Source organism: Oncorhynchus nerka, unplaced genomic scaffold (genome assembly GCF_034236695.1).
Source record: "Oncorhynchus nerka isolate Pitt River unplaced genomic scaffold, Oner_Uvic_2.0 unplaced_scaffold_3585, whole genome shotgun sequence".
Classification (NCBI taxonomy): Eukaryota; Metazoa; Chordata; class Actinopteri; order Salmoniformes; family Salmonidae; genus Oncorhynchus; species Oncorhynchus nerka.
In genome coordinates this window covers 7,212-21,723 of record NW_027037709.1, presented here as the reverse complement: position 1 = coordinate 21,723, position 14,512 = coordinate 7,212, and the positions used below count along the sequence as shown (strand labels likewise).

The 14,512-nt window shown below is 47.5% G+C and overlaps 1 protein-coding gene across 1 annotated transcript; it reads right to left on the bottom strand.

Annotated features, from left to right (window-relative positions):
• Positions 1-2,635: 2,635 nt before the first annotated feature.
• Positions 2,636-12,491, bottom strand: LOC135566715 (cytokine receptor-like factor 3). The gene is made up of 2 exons (XM_065014349.1): positions 12,320-12,491; positions 2,636-2,974 (listed from the first exon to the last, which is right to left on the bottom strand). Exons 1-2 carry the CDS (start codon positions 12,434-12,436, stop codon positions 2,756-2,758), a joined length of 336 nt encoding a protein of 111 aa, XP_064870421.1. The 5' UTR covers positions 12,437-12,491; the 3' UTR covers positions 2,636-2,755.
• Between the last annotated feature and the right edge of the window lie 2,021 nt (positions 12,492-14,512).

The following is a 14,512-nucleotide window of genomic DNA, read 5'->3' as shown; positions in this document are numbered from 1 at the left end:
GGAGGAGAAACATGATTCTGATGGTACTGAGGAGGAGGAGGGAGGAGAAACATGATTCTGATGGTACTGGAGGAGGAGGAGGAGGAGAAACATGATTCTGATGGTACTGAGGAGGAGGAGGAAGAGGAGAAACATGATTCTGATGGTACTGAGGAGGAGGAGGAAGAGGAGAAACATGATTCTGATGGTACTGAGGAGGAGGAGGAAGAGGAGAAACATGATTCTGATGGTACTGAGGAGGAGGAAGAGAAAGCATGATTCTGATGGTACTGAGGAAGGAGGAGAGGAGAAACATGATTCTGATGGTACTGAGGAGAGAGGAGGAGGAGAAACATGATTCTGATGGTACTGAGGAGGAGGAGGAGGAGAAACATGATTCTGATGGTACTGAGGAGGAGGAGGAGGAGAGAAACATGATTCTGATGGTACTGAGGAGGAGGAGGAGGAGAAACATGATTCTGACGGTACTGAGGAGGAGGAGGAAGGGGAGGAGAAACATGATTCTGATGGTACTGAGGAGGAGGAAGAGAGGAGAAATATGATTCTGATGGTACTGAGAGGAGGAGAGAGGAGGAGAAACATGATTCTGATGGTACTGAGAGGAGGAGGAGAGGAGGAGAAACATGGTTCTGATGGTACTGAGGAGGAGGGAGGAAACATGATTCTGACGGTACTGAGGAGGAGGAGAACTATGATTCTGACGGTAACTGAGGAGAGGAGGAGAAACATGATTCTGACGGTACTGAGGAGGAGGAGGAGGAGAAACATGATTCTGATGGTACTGAGGAGGAGGAGGAGGAGAAACATGATTCTGACGGTACTGAGGAGGAGGAGGAGAAACATGATTCTGACGGTACTGAGGAGGGAGGAGGAGGAGAAACATGATTCTGATGGTACTGAGGAAGAGGGAGGAGGAGAAACATGATTCTGATGGTACTGAGGAGGAGGAGGAAGAGGAGGAGGAAACATGATTCTGATGGTACTGAGGAGGAGGGAGGAAGAGGAGGAGAAACATGATTCTGATGGTACTGAGGAGGAGGAAGAGGAGGAGAACATGATTCTGATGGTACTGAGGAGGAGGAGGAAGGAGAAACATGATTCTGATGGTACTGAGGAGGAGGAGGAGGAGAAACATGATTCTGACGGTACTGAGGAGGAGGAGGAGGAGAAACATGATTCTGATGGTACTGAGGAGGAGGAGGAGGAGAAACATGATTCTGATGGTACTGAGGAGGAGGAGGAGGAGGAGAAACATGATTCTGATGGTACTGAGGAGGAGGAGGAGGAGAAACATGATTCTGATGGTACTGAGGAGGAGGAGGAGGAGGAGAAACATGATTCTGATGGTACTGAGGAGGAGGAGGAGAAACATGATTCTGATGGTACTGAGGAGGAGGAGGAGGAGAAACATGATTCTGATGGTACTGAGGAGGAGGAGGAAGAGGAGGAGAAACATGATTCTGATGGTACTGAGGAGGAGGAGGAGAGGAGGAGAAACATGATTCTGATGGTACTGAGGAGGAGGAGGAGGAGAAACATGATTCTGATGGTACTGAGGAAGAGGAGGAGAAACATGATTCTGATGGTACTGAGGAGGAGGAGGAAGAGGAGGAGAAACATGATTCTGATGGTACTGAGGAAGAGAGGGAGAAACATGATTCTGACGGTACTGAGGAGGAGGAGGAGGAGAAACATGATTCTGATGGTACTGAGGAGGAGGAGGAGGAGGAGAAACATGATTCTGATGGTACTGAGGAGGAGGAGGAAGAGGAGAAACATGATTCTGATGGTACTGAGGAGGAGGAGGAGGAGGAGAAACATGATTCTGATGGTACTGAGGAGGAGGAGGAAGAGGAGGAGAAACATGATTCTGATGGTACTGAGGAGGAGGAGGAAGAGGAGGAGAAACATGATTCTGATGGTACTGAGGAGGAGGAGGAGAAACATGATTCTGATGGTACTGAGGAGGAGGAGGAGAAACATGATTCTGACGGTACTGAGGAGGAGGAGAAACATGATTCTGACGGTACTGAGGAGGAGGAGGAGGAGGAGGAACATGATTCTGATGGTACTGAGGAGGAGGAGGAGGAGAAACATGATTCTGACGGTACTGAGGAGGAGGAGGAGGAGAACATGATTCTGAGCGGTACTGAGGAGGAGGAGGAGGAGGAGAAACATGATTCTGATGGTACTGAGGAGGAGGAGAGGAGGAGAAACATGATTCTGACGGTACTGAGGAGGAGGGAGGAGGAGAAACATGATTCTGATGGTACTGAGGAAGGAGGAAGAGAAGGAGAACATGATTCTGATGGTACTGAGGAGGAGAGGAGAGGAGAAACATGATTCTGATGGTACTGAGGAAGAGGAGGAGGAGGAGAAACATGATTCTGACGGTACTGAGGAGGAGGAGGAGGAGAAACATGATTCTGACGGTACTGAGGGGAGGAGGAGGAGGAGAAACATGATTCTGATGGTACTGAGGAAGAGGAGGAGGAGGAGAAACATGATTCTGACGGTACTGAGGAGGAAGAGGAGGAGAAACATGATTCTGACGGTGTGTAAGAGTCATAATAATTTGTGAGGTGATTATATTATTATATTAGTCCTGTTACACACAGTGTGTAAGGAACATGTGTATTTTGCATATCCTACTCCCCCTGAGACAGTCTCAGGGAGTGGGGTTACGGCCATGGTCAACTTGTTAAGTGCCTTGCTCAAGGGCTCCGGGATTTGAACCATGCGTCCCTCCGTCTATCTATACCTCACCCTCTCGGAGCAGCTCGTCTGCAGTGTTGACTCCGTGTTCTATGAGTTTCTGGCAGTCGTCCAGCGGTCGAACGCTGTCCTGCTCGATGACATCCACCTCGCTAAGGAGCACACTCAGACGCTCCGTCAGGAGGCGGGTCACAGCCGTCTGGAGCTCTGAGAAATGACGCTTCAACCCCTCTCTGGCCTGAGACGAGCTGCCTCGTACCTGGAGGAGCGAGAGGAGAGGAAGAGAGAGGAGGGGGAGAGAGAGAGAGAGAGGAGGAGAGAGAGAGGGGGTGGGAGAGGTTCAATTGATATGCTAACTTTGTACCAAAAATGCTAAAATGCACTGTTTCCAAATCGTAACCAGTCCCCAACGGAACAGGAAGCTGAGCTGCACTGTACCTGAGTGAGCGAGAGGAAGAGGAAGAGAGAGGAGGGGAGAGAGAGGGAGGGGAGAGAAAGAGAGAGGAGGGAGAGAGGAGAGTGGGGGTGGGAGAGGTTCAATTGATATGCTAACTTTGTACCAAAATGCTAAAACGCACTGTTTCCAATCGTAACCAGTCCCCCAACGGAACAGGAAGCTGGTGGTTAGTCGTTTGCAGTGAAACTTAGTCTCTGCTCTCCAGTTCCTCTTAACAGACAATCATGCTGAGCTGAACTCCTGTCATTATGAACTACTAGACTGTCTCAGTCCCAAAATGGCACCCTTAGTGTCTTTATAGTGCACTGGTGTCATAGAGAGGAGGAATGCTATGTGAGAAGGGCCATAGAGCTCTGGTCAAAAGTAGTGCACTATATAGGGAGCTTTTGGGATGACACCCATTGACTGACAGTCCTCCTCTCACTATGACTCTGACTATGAGAGAGAGAGAGACCAGAGAGAGAGCTAGAGAGAGAGACAGACCAGAGAGAGAGAGACCAGAGAGGCCAGAGAGAGAGGGAGAGACCAGAGAGAGAGAGAGACCAGAGAGAGAGACCAGTGAGAGAGAAAGAGAGAGACCAGTGAGAGAGAGAGACCAGAGAGAGAGAGAGACCAGTGAGAGAGACCAGGTGAGAGACCAGGAGAGAGACCAGTGAGAGAGAGAGAGAGTGAGAGAGAGAGATCAGAGAGATCAGAGAGAGAGAGACCAGTGAGAGAGACCAGAGAGAGACCAGTGAAGAGCCACCGGGAGAGACCAGTGAGCGGAGAGACCAGTGAGCGAGAGAGAGAGAAAAACAGAAGAGCAGAGGAGCTGCACTGATAAACAAGAGAAAAAGAATAGTTGGATGGGGATGGAAAGACCTACCATAGAACACTATCAGAGATCAGTGTGTTTGGACAGCAGGACACAGGAAATGCCTCACTGGAGCCATTGCATCACTTCCTGGTGTCTATCAGTTTTGTGAGATAAGGGCAGTATCTAAATGACACCCTATTCTCTATATAGTTAACTCATTTTGACCAGGACCCAAAGGTAGTTCACTATGTAGGGAATAGGGTGCTATTGAGATATTAAACATCATGTATATTTTGGGACGGTGAAGGATGGGAAAGCTAATATTGTCATCTGAATACAATGACATGTCCACTGGGGTAGAGGGCATACAGGCTGGGGAGAGAGAGATAAGAGGTATGAGAGAGAGAGAGAGAGGGAGGAGTTAGAGAGAGACGAGAGACCAGAGAGATGACAGACCAGAGAGAGAGAGAGAGAGGGAGACAGAGAGAGTGAGCGAGAGAGAGATGACAGAGAGAGAAGACCAGAGAGAGAGAGAGAGAGAGAGAGACCAGAGAGAGAGAGAGAGAGAGAGAGACCAGAGAGAGAGAGAGACCAGAGAGACCAGAGATAGAGACCAGAGAGAGAGACCAGAGAGAGAGACCAGAGAGACCAGGAGAGAGACAACTACAGGATGTTTTGACTCCTCTCTTCCAGAACCAGAAGTATCTAAGGCACACACACTGCTCACGGATGTCACGCCATCCTGGTAATCTGTGTGTGTGACAGAGCAGCTTTTCCTGCCTGCCTCGTCTCATATTACAGTGATGATGACTCATCCCTGGGGAAGAGGGGGTTATGGGAAAAATGGCCCAAAAACTGGACTCTACAGCTGGGAAAAGGAGAGAGAGTGTGTGCCAGATAATGGGGTGGGAACAGTGGGCCCAGAGAGCAGCAGAACAGAACCATTCTGTAGATAAAGTGTCCGTTTCAATTCATTGATAACGTTTGGCGTTCTCTCTGTTATATAGAGGGGTATATAGAGGGGGGTACTACCCGTTCTCTCGTTCTCTTGGTTATACAGAGTTCTCTCGGGGCACTACCCGTTCTCTCTTATATAGAGTACTACCCGTTCTCTTGGTTATATAGAGGGGGTACCCCGTTCTCTTGGTTATAGGGGGTACTACCCGTTCTCTTGGTTATATAGAGGGGGTACTACCCGTTCTCTTGGTTATATAGAGGGGCACTACCCGTTCTCTTGGTTATATAGAGGGTACTACCCGTTCTCTTGGTTATATAGAGGGTACTACCCGTTCTCTTGGTTATATAGAGGGGTACTACCTTGGTTATATAGAGGGGGTACTACCCGTTCTCACCGGTTATATAGAGGGTACTACCCGTTCTCTTGGTTATATAGAGGGGGTTATATACCCGTTCTCTTGGTTATATAGAGTTATATAGGGTACTACCCGTTCTGCTGGTTATATAGAGGGGGCACTACCCGTTCTCTTGGTTATATAGAGGGGTACTACCCGTTCTCTTGGTTATATAGAGGGGTACTACCCGTTCTCTCTTATATAGAGGGTACTACCCGTTCTCTTGGTTATATAGAGCTACCGGGGTACCCCGTTCTCTTGGTTATATAGAGGGGGTTTTACCGTTCTCTTGGTTATATAGAAATGGGTACTACCCGTTCTCTTTGGTTATATAGAGGTTCTCTTGGTTATATAGTACTACCCGTTCTCTTGGTTATATAGAGGGGTACTACCCGTTCTCTTGGTTATATAGAGGGTACTACCCGTTCTCTTAGTTATATAGAGGGGTACTACCCGTTATCTTATTATACAGAGGGGAGTACGTGTACCGTTACACCCCCTATTCAGTAGATGGGAGAGGTGTTTAGGGAGAGGTGTTTAGGGAGAGGTGTTTAGGGAGAGGTGTTTAGGGAGAGTACGTGTACCGTTACACCCCCTATTCAGTAGATGGGAGAGGTGTTTAGGGAGAGGTGTTTAGGGAGAGTACGTGTACCGTTACACCCCCTATTCAGTAGATGGGAATTGAACCACAGAAGTAGTTGTTTTATACACACTGCCTTTCACCTGCAACACGTCAGCTGGATGGAAACATCTCTCTGGGGGGGGAAACGGAGACATCTTGGTTTTAATCAGGATTTTAGACCATTCTGATCTGTCGCCAGATGGATGGATGTTACAGACGCGGATGAAGTCCTCCCCTGAACTAAACAGCCTGTTTTCAATAGAATGGGCTTTTAAGTTCGGGAGTTGGACGACTCCGCCTCCGGTTTGGCCAATGAGTCGTGTTTGTCCCTCTCTCTCTCTCTTTTCATATACCTCTCTGTTTTACTTTTAGAGGGGGAGGGAGGAGGAGGGGAGGAGTCTCTCTCTCTCTTTTCATATACTATTTGTCTGTTTTACTTTTAGAGGGGGAGAGAGGGAGGGGGAGGGAGTCTCTCTCTCTCTCTTTTCATATACCTCTTTGTCTGTTTTACTTTTAGAGGGGAGAGAGGAGGAGGGGAGTCCCTCTCTCTCTTTTCATATACCTCTTTGTCTGTTTACTTTTAGAGGAGAGAGGAGGAGGGGAGGAGTCTCTCTCTCTCTTTTCATACCTCTCTGTCTGTTTTACTTTTAGAGGAGAGGAGGAGGAGAGTCTCTCTCTCTTTCATATACCTCTTTGTCTGTTTTACTTTTAGAGGAGAGAGGAGGAGGGGAGGGGAGTCTCTCTCTCTCTTTTCATATACCTCTCTGTCTGTTTTACTTATAGAGGGAGAGAGGAGGAGGGGAGTCTCTCTCTCTTTCTTTTCATATACCTCTTTGTCTGTTTTACTTTTAGAGGGGGAGAGGAGGAGGGGAGGGAGTCTCTCTCTTTTCATATACCTCTTTGTCTGTTTTACTTTTAGAGGGGGAGAGAGGAGGAGGGGGAGGGGGAGTCTCTCTCTCTCTTTTCATATACCTCTTTGTCTGTTTTACTTTTAGAGGGGGAGAGAGGAGGAGGGGGAGGGGGAGTCTCTCTCTCTCTTTTCATACCTCTTTGTCTGTTTTACTTTTAGAGGGGAGAGAGGAGGAGGAGGGGAGTCTCTCTCTTCCTCTTTTCATATACCTCTGTCTGTTTTACTTTTAGAGGAGGAGAGAGGAGGGGAGGGAGTCTCTCTCTCTCTTTTCATACCTCTTTGTCTGTTTTACTTTTAGAGGGGAGGAGGAGGGGAGTCTCTCTCTCTCTTTTCATATACCTCTCTATCTCTCTCTCTCTTTTCATATACCTCTCTATCTCTGCTATCTCTATCTCTCTATCTCTATCTCTGCTCTCTATCTCTGCTCTCTGTGCTTTTGGTGACAAGCCGAATTTCTTCAGCCTCCTGAGGTTGAAGAGGCGCTGCTGCGCCTTCTTCACGACGCTGTCAGTGTGAGTGGACCAATTCAGTTTGTCTGTGATGTGTATGCCGAGGAACTTAAAACTTGCTACCCTCTCCACTACTGATCCATCGATGTGGATAGGGGGGTGTTCCCTCTGCTGTTTCCTGAAGTCCACAATCATCTCCTTAGTTTTGTTGACGTTGAGTGTGAGGTTATTTTCCTGACACCACACTCCGAGGGCCCTCACCTCCTCCCTGTAGGCCGTCTCGTCGTTGTTGGTAATCAAGCCTACCACTGTTGTGTCGTCCAGCAAACTTGATGATTGAGTTGGAGCGTGCATGGCCACGCAGTCGTGGGTGAACAGGGAGTACAGGAGAGGGCTCAGAACGCACCCTTGTGGGGCCCCGTGTTGAGGATCAGCGGGGAGGAGATGTTGTTGCCTACCCTCACCACCTGTGGGCGGCCCGTCAGGAAGTCCAGTACCCAGTTGCACAGGGGCGGGGTCGAGACCCAGGGTCTCGAGCTTGATGGCGAGCTTGGAGGGTACTATGGTATTGAATGCCGAGCTGTAGTCGATGAACAGCATTCTCACATAGGTATTCCTCTTGTCCAGGTGGGTTAGGGCAGTGTGCAGTGGTTGAGATTGCATCGTCTGTGGACCTATTTGGGCGGTAAGCAAATTGGAGTGGGTCTAGGGTGTCAGGTAGGGGTGGAGGTGATATGGTCCTGACTATCAGTCTCTCATATACCTCTCTTTGTCTGTTTTACTTTTAGAGGGGAGAGAGAGGAGGGGGAGGGGGAGTCTCTCTCTCTTTTTCATATACCTCTCTGTCTGTTTTACTTTTAGAGGGGGAGAGAGGAGGGGGAGTCTCTCTCTCTTTTCATATACCTCTCTATCTCTGTTTTACTTTTAGAGGGGAGGGAGGGGAGGGGAGTCTCTCTCTCTTTTCATATACCTCTCTGTCTGTTTTACTTTTAGAGGGGAGAGAGGAGGAGGGGAGGGGGAGTCTCTCTCTCTCTTTTCATATACCTCTCTTTGTCTGTTTTACTTTTAGAGGGGAGAGGAGGAGGGGGAGGGGAGTCTCTCTCTTTTTTCATATACCTCTCTGTCTGTTTTACTTTTAGAGGGGGAGAGAGGAGGGGGGAGTCTCTCTCTCTTTTCATATACCTCTCTATCTCTGTTTTACTTTTAGAGGGGGAGGAGGAGGGGGAGGGGAGTCTCTCTCTCTCTTTTCATATACCTCTCTGTCTGTTTTACTTTTAGAGGAGAGAGGAGGAGGGGGAGTCTCTCTCTCTCTTTTCATATACCTCTCTGTCTGTTTTTGCTTTTAGAGGGGAGAGAGGAGGAGGGGGGAGGGGAGTCTCTCTCTTTTTTCATATACCTCTCTTTGTCTGTTTTACTTTTAGAGGGGAGAGAGAGGAGGAGGGAGTCTCTCTCTCTCTTTTCATATACCTCTCTGTCTGTTTTTACTTTTAGAGGGGAGAGAGGAGGGGGGAGTCTCTCTCTCTCTTTTCATATACCTCTCTATCTCTGTTTTACTTTTAGAGGGGGAGGGAGGAGGAGGGAGGGGGAGTCTCTCTCTCTCTTTTCATATACCTCTCTGTCTGTTTTACTTTTAGAGGGGGAGAGAGGAGGAGGGGGAGGGGGAGTCTCTCTCTCTTTTCATATACCTCTCTGTCTGTTTTACTTTTAGAGGGGGAGAGAGGAGGAGGGGAGGGGGAGTCTCTCTCTCTTTTCATATACCTCTTTATCTCTGTTTTACTTTTAGAGGAGCAGGAAATAACAACATCGTTTACAATTAGCCTGAAGGGGGAAGGGGGAGGAGGGAGAGGGAGGGGGAGAGGGAGGAGGGGAGAGAGGAGGAGAAGGGAGGAGGGAGAGGGGAGGCTGTAACATCTTCCTGATACTAGATGAATGGTCCTGGTCTCGGCTGTGCAGTCTTTAGTTCCGGATTATTCAGCTAATTGATTTATCTGAATTAGAGGTCGACCGACTATGATTTTTCAACACCGATACTGAACATGAGAACATATGAAAGCTGGTGGTTCCTTTTAACACGAGTCTTCAATATTCCCAGGTAAGAAGTTATAGGTTGTAGTTATTATAGGAATTATAGGACTATTTCTCTCTCTACCATTTGTATTTCATATACCTTTGACTATTGGATGTTCTAATAGGTACTTTAGTATTGCCAGCCTAATCTCTGGTGTCACAGGAAGGCCATAAAGATCATCAAGGACAACAACCACCCGAACCACTGCCTGTTCACCCCACTATCATCCAGAAGGCGAGGTCAGTACAGGTGCATCAAAGCTGGGACAGAGACTGAAAAACAGCTTCTATCTCAAGGCCATCAGACTGTTAAACAGCCACCACTAACATTGAGTGGCTGCTGCCAACACACTGACTCAACTCCAGCCACTTTAATAATGGGAATTAATGGGAAATGGTGTAAAATATATCACTAGCCACTTTAAACAATGCTACCTAATATAATGTTACATACCCTACATTATTAATCTCATATGTATACGTATATACTATACTCTATATCATCTACTGCATCCTTATGTAATACATGTATCACTAGCCACTTTAACTATGCCACTTTGTTTACATACCCTACATTACTCATCTCATATGTATATACTGTACTCGATACCATCTACTGTATCTTGCCTATGCCGCTCTGTACCATCACTCATTCATATATCTTTATGTACATATTCTTTATCCCCTTACACTTGTGTCTATAAGGTAGTAGTTTTGGAATTGTTAGCTAGATTACTTGTTGGTTATCACTGCATTGTCGGAACTAGAAGCACAAGCATTTCGCTACACTCGCATTAACATCTGCTAACCATGTGACAAATAAAATTTGATTTGATAGGCTTGAAGTTATAAACAGCTCAATGCTTGAAGCACAGCGAAGAGCTGCTGGCAAACGCAGTAAAGTGCTGTTTAAATGAATGTTTACGAGCCTGCTGCTGCCTACCACCGCTCAGTCAGACTGCTCTATCAAATCATAGACTTAATTATAATATAATAACACACAGAAATACGAGCCGTAGGTTATTAATATGGTCAAATCTGGAAACTATCATTTCGAAAACAAAACGTTTATTCTTTCGGTGAAATACGGAACCGTTCGGTATTTTATCTAACGGGTGGCATCCCTAAATCTTAATATTCTTGTTACATTGCACAACCCTCAATGTTATGTCATAATTATGTAAAATTCTGGCAAATTAGTTTGCAACGAGCCAGGCGGCCCAAACTGTTGCATATACCTGGACTCTGCTTGCACTGAACGCAAGAGAAATGACACAATTTCCCTAGTTAATATTGCCTGCTAACATGAATTTCTTTTAACTAAATATGCAGGTTTAAAAATATATACTTCTGTGTATTGATTTTAAGAAAGGCATTGATGTTTATAGGGACATTCGTGCAGCGATTGTGCTTTTGTTAAATCATCCCCCGTTTGGTGAAGTAGGCTGTGATTCGATGATAAATTAACAGGCACCGCATCGATTATATGCAACGCAGGACAAGCTAGTTAACCTAGTAATATCATCAACCATGTGTAGTTAACTAGTGATTATGTGAAGATTGATTGTTTTTTATAAGATAAGTTTAATGCTAGCTAGCAACTTACCTTGGCTGCTTGCTGCACTCGGTAGTCAGCCTGCCACGCAGGCCTCTCGTGGATTGTATTTTTTTATTTTACCTTTATTTAACCAGGCAAGTCAGTTAAGAACAAATTCTTATTTTCAATGACGGCCTAGGAACAGTGGGTTAACTGCCTGTTCAGGGGCAGAACGGCAGATTTGTACCTTGTCAGTTCGGGGGTTTGAACATGCAACCTTCCGGTTACGAGTCCAACTCTCTAACCACTAGGCTACCCTGCCGCCCCATTGCAATGTAATCGGCCAGAATCGGTGTCCAAAAATGCAGATTACCGATTGTTATGAAAACTTGAAATCGGAGCTAATTAATCGGCCATGCCGTAGGTCGACCTCTAATGTGAATGAGGGTTGGACCAGTGTAGTTGTGTTGTTACCTGTTTGCGTGAGGGTTGGACCAGTGTAGTTGTGTTATCCCCTGTTTGCGTGAGGGTTGGACCAGTGTAGTTGTGTTGTTACCTGTTTGCGTGAGGGTTGGACCGGTGTAGTTGTGTTAATACCTGTTTGCGTGAGGGTTGGACCAGTGTAGTTGTGTTACCTGTTTGCGTGAGGGTTGGACCAGTGTAGTTGTGTTGTTACCTGGTTGCGTGAGGGTTGGACCAGTGTAGTTGTGTTGTTACCTGGTTGCGTGAGGGTTGGACCAGTGTAGTTGTGTTGTTACCTGGTTGCGTGAGGGTTGGACCAGTGTAGTTGTGTTGTTACCTGGTTGCGTGAGGGTTGGACCAGTGTAGTTGTGTTACTACCTGTTTGCGTGAGGGTTGGACCAGTGTAGTTGTGTTAATACCTGTTTGCGTGAGGGTTGGACCAGTGAGGTTGTGTTGTTATGTGTTTGCGTGAGGGTTGGACCAGTGTAGTTGTGTTACTACCTGTTTGCGTGAGGGTTGGACCAGTGTAGTTGTGTTAATACCTGTTTGCGTGAGGGTTGGACCAGTGTAGTTGTGTTAATACCTGTTTGCGTGAGGGTTGGACCAGTGTAGTTGTGTTAATACCTGTTTGCGTGAGGGTTGGACCAGTGTAGTTGTGTTACTACCTGTTTGCGTGAGGCTTGGACCAGTGTAGTTGTGTTACTACCTGTTTGCGTGAGGCTTGGACCAGTGTAGTTGTGTTAATACCTGTTTGCGTGAGGGTTGGACCAGTGTAGTTGTGTTAATACCTGTTTGCGTGAGGGTTGGACCAGTGTAGTTGTGTTAATACCTGTTTGCGTGAGGCTTGGACCAGTGTAGTTGTGTTACTACCTGTTTGCGTGAGGCTTGGACCAGTGTAGTTGTGTTAATACCTGTTTGCGTGAGGGTTGGACCAGTGTAGTTGTGTTAATACCTGTTTGCGTGCTTGGCTGAGTCCATGTAGGCGTTGTTGTAGTTCGCTCCTGTAATTCTGAGCTGCTTCTATACTCTCCTTAGCCTCCTGCAGCAACGCCTCAGCTTCTATAGACATCCTGCTGTACCGCCTGGCTCCTACACACACACACACACACACACACACACACACACACACACACACACACACGTCATTAGCGGATGTTTGTAACTTCGTGTCCCTGTGGTCTGATACTCTTCACTCTGACAGCGTTCAGACTGGAACGTGTGTATTTCCCCTGATGTCAGTTTGACGCTCTGCACCACCACAGTACTACAACAAGGAGGGTCAGACAGACAGCAGCTTGTAGACCAGACTGCAGTGAGAAGAGACAGTAGCTTGTAGACCAGACTGCAGTGAGAAGAGACAGTAGCTTGTAGACCAGACAGACAGTAGTGAGGAGAGACAGTAGCTTGTACACCAGACTGCAGTGAGAAGAGACAGTAGCTTGTAGACCAGACTGCAGTGAGGAGAGACAGTAGCTTGTACACCAGACTGCAGTGAGAAGAGACAGTAGCTTGTAGACCAGACTGCAGTGAGAATAGACAGTAGCTTGTAGACAGACAGAAAGCAGTGAGGAGAGACAGTAGCTTGTAGACCAGACTGCAGTGAGAAGAGACAGTAGCTTGTAGACAGACAGAAAGCAGTGAGGAGAGACAGTAGCTTGTAGACCAGGCAGACAGTAGTGAGGAGAGACAGTAGCTTGTAGACCAGACTGCAGTGAGAAGAGACAGTAGCTTGTAGACCAGACTGCAGTGAGAATAGACAGTAGCTTGTAGACAGACAGAAAGCAGTGAGGAGAGACAGTAGCTTGTAGACCAGACTGCAGTGAGAAGAGACAGTAGCTTGTAGACAGACAGAAAGCAGTGAGGAGAGACAGTAGCTTGTAGACCAGGCAGACAGTAGTGAGGAGAGACAGTAGCTTGTAGACCAGACAGACAGCAGTGAGGAGAGACAGTAGCTTGTAGACAGACAGCAGTGAGGAGAGACAGTAGCTTGTAGACCAGACAGACAGCAGTGAGGAGAGACAGTAGCAGTGAGGAGAGACAGTAGCTTGTAGACCAGACAGACAGCAGTGAGGAGAGACAGTAGCTTGTAGACAGACAGCAGTGAGGAGAGACAGTAGCTTGTAGACCAGACAGACAGCAGTGAGAAGAGACCGTAGCTTGTACACCAGACAGCAGTGAGAAGAGACAGTAGCTTGTACACCAGACAGACAGCAGTGAGGAGAGACAGTAGCTTGTAGACAGACAGCAGTGAGGAGAGACAGTAGCTTGTAGACCAGACAGACAGCAGTGAGAAGAGACCGTAGCTTGTAGACCAGACAGACAGCAGTGAGGAGAGACAGTAGTGAGGAGAGACAGTAGCTTGTAGACAGACAGACAGCAGTGAGGAGAGACAGTAGCTTGTAGACCAGACAGACAGCAGTGAGAAGAGACCGTAGCTTGTAGACCAGACAGACAGCAGTGAGGAGAGACAGTAGCTTGTAGACAGACAGACAGCAGTGAGGAGAGACAGTAGCTTGTAGACCAGACAGACAGCAGTGAGGAGAGACAGTAGCTTGTAGACCAGACAGACAGAAGGGAGGAGAGACAGTAGCTTGTACACCAGACAGCAGTGAGGAGAGACAGTAGCTTGTAGACCAGACAGACAGCAGTGAGGAGAGACAGTAGCTTGTAGACAGACAGCAGTGAGGAGAGACAGTAGCTTGTAGACCAGACAGACAGCAGTGAGAAGAGACCGTAGCTTGTAGACAGACAGACAGCAGTGAGGAGAGACAGTAGCTTGTAGACCAGACAGACAGCAGGGAGGAGAGACAGTAGCTTGTAGACCAGACAGCAGTGAGGAGAGACAGTAGCTTGTACACCAGACAGCAGTGAGGAGAGACAGTAGCTTGTACACCAGACAGCAGTGAGGAGAGACAGTAGCTTGTACACCAGACAGCAGTGAGGAGAGACAGTAGCCTGTACACCAGACAGCAGTGAGGAGAGACAGTAGCTTGTAGACCAGACAGACAGCAGTGAGAAGAGACAGTAGCTTGTAGACCAGACAGACAGCAGGGAGGAGAGACAGTAGCTTGTAGACCAGACAGACAGCAGGGAGGAGACACAGTAGCTTGTACACCAGACAGCAGTGAGGAGAGACAGTAGCTTG

Bases quoted from the DNA above. Each gene is read 5' to 3' on its own strand.
- LOC135566715 (XM_065014349.1), bottom strand. From the start codon at position 12,436: ATGTCTATAGAAGCTGAGGCGTTGCTGCAGGAGGCTAAGGAGAGTATA. The intron at 2,975-12,319 runs GTATTAACACAA...TCGCTCCTCCAG, and splicing joins TCAGCCAAGCACGCAAACAG to GTACGAGGCAGCTCGTCTCA.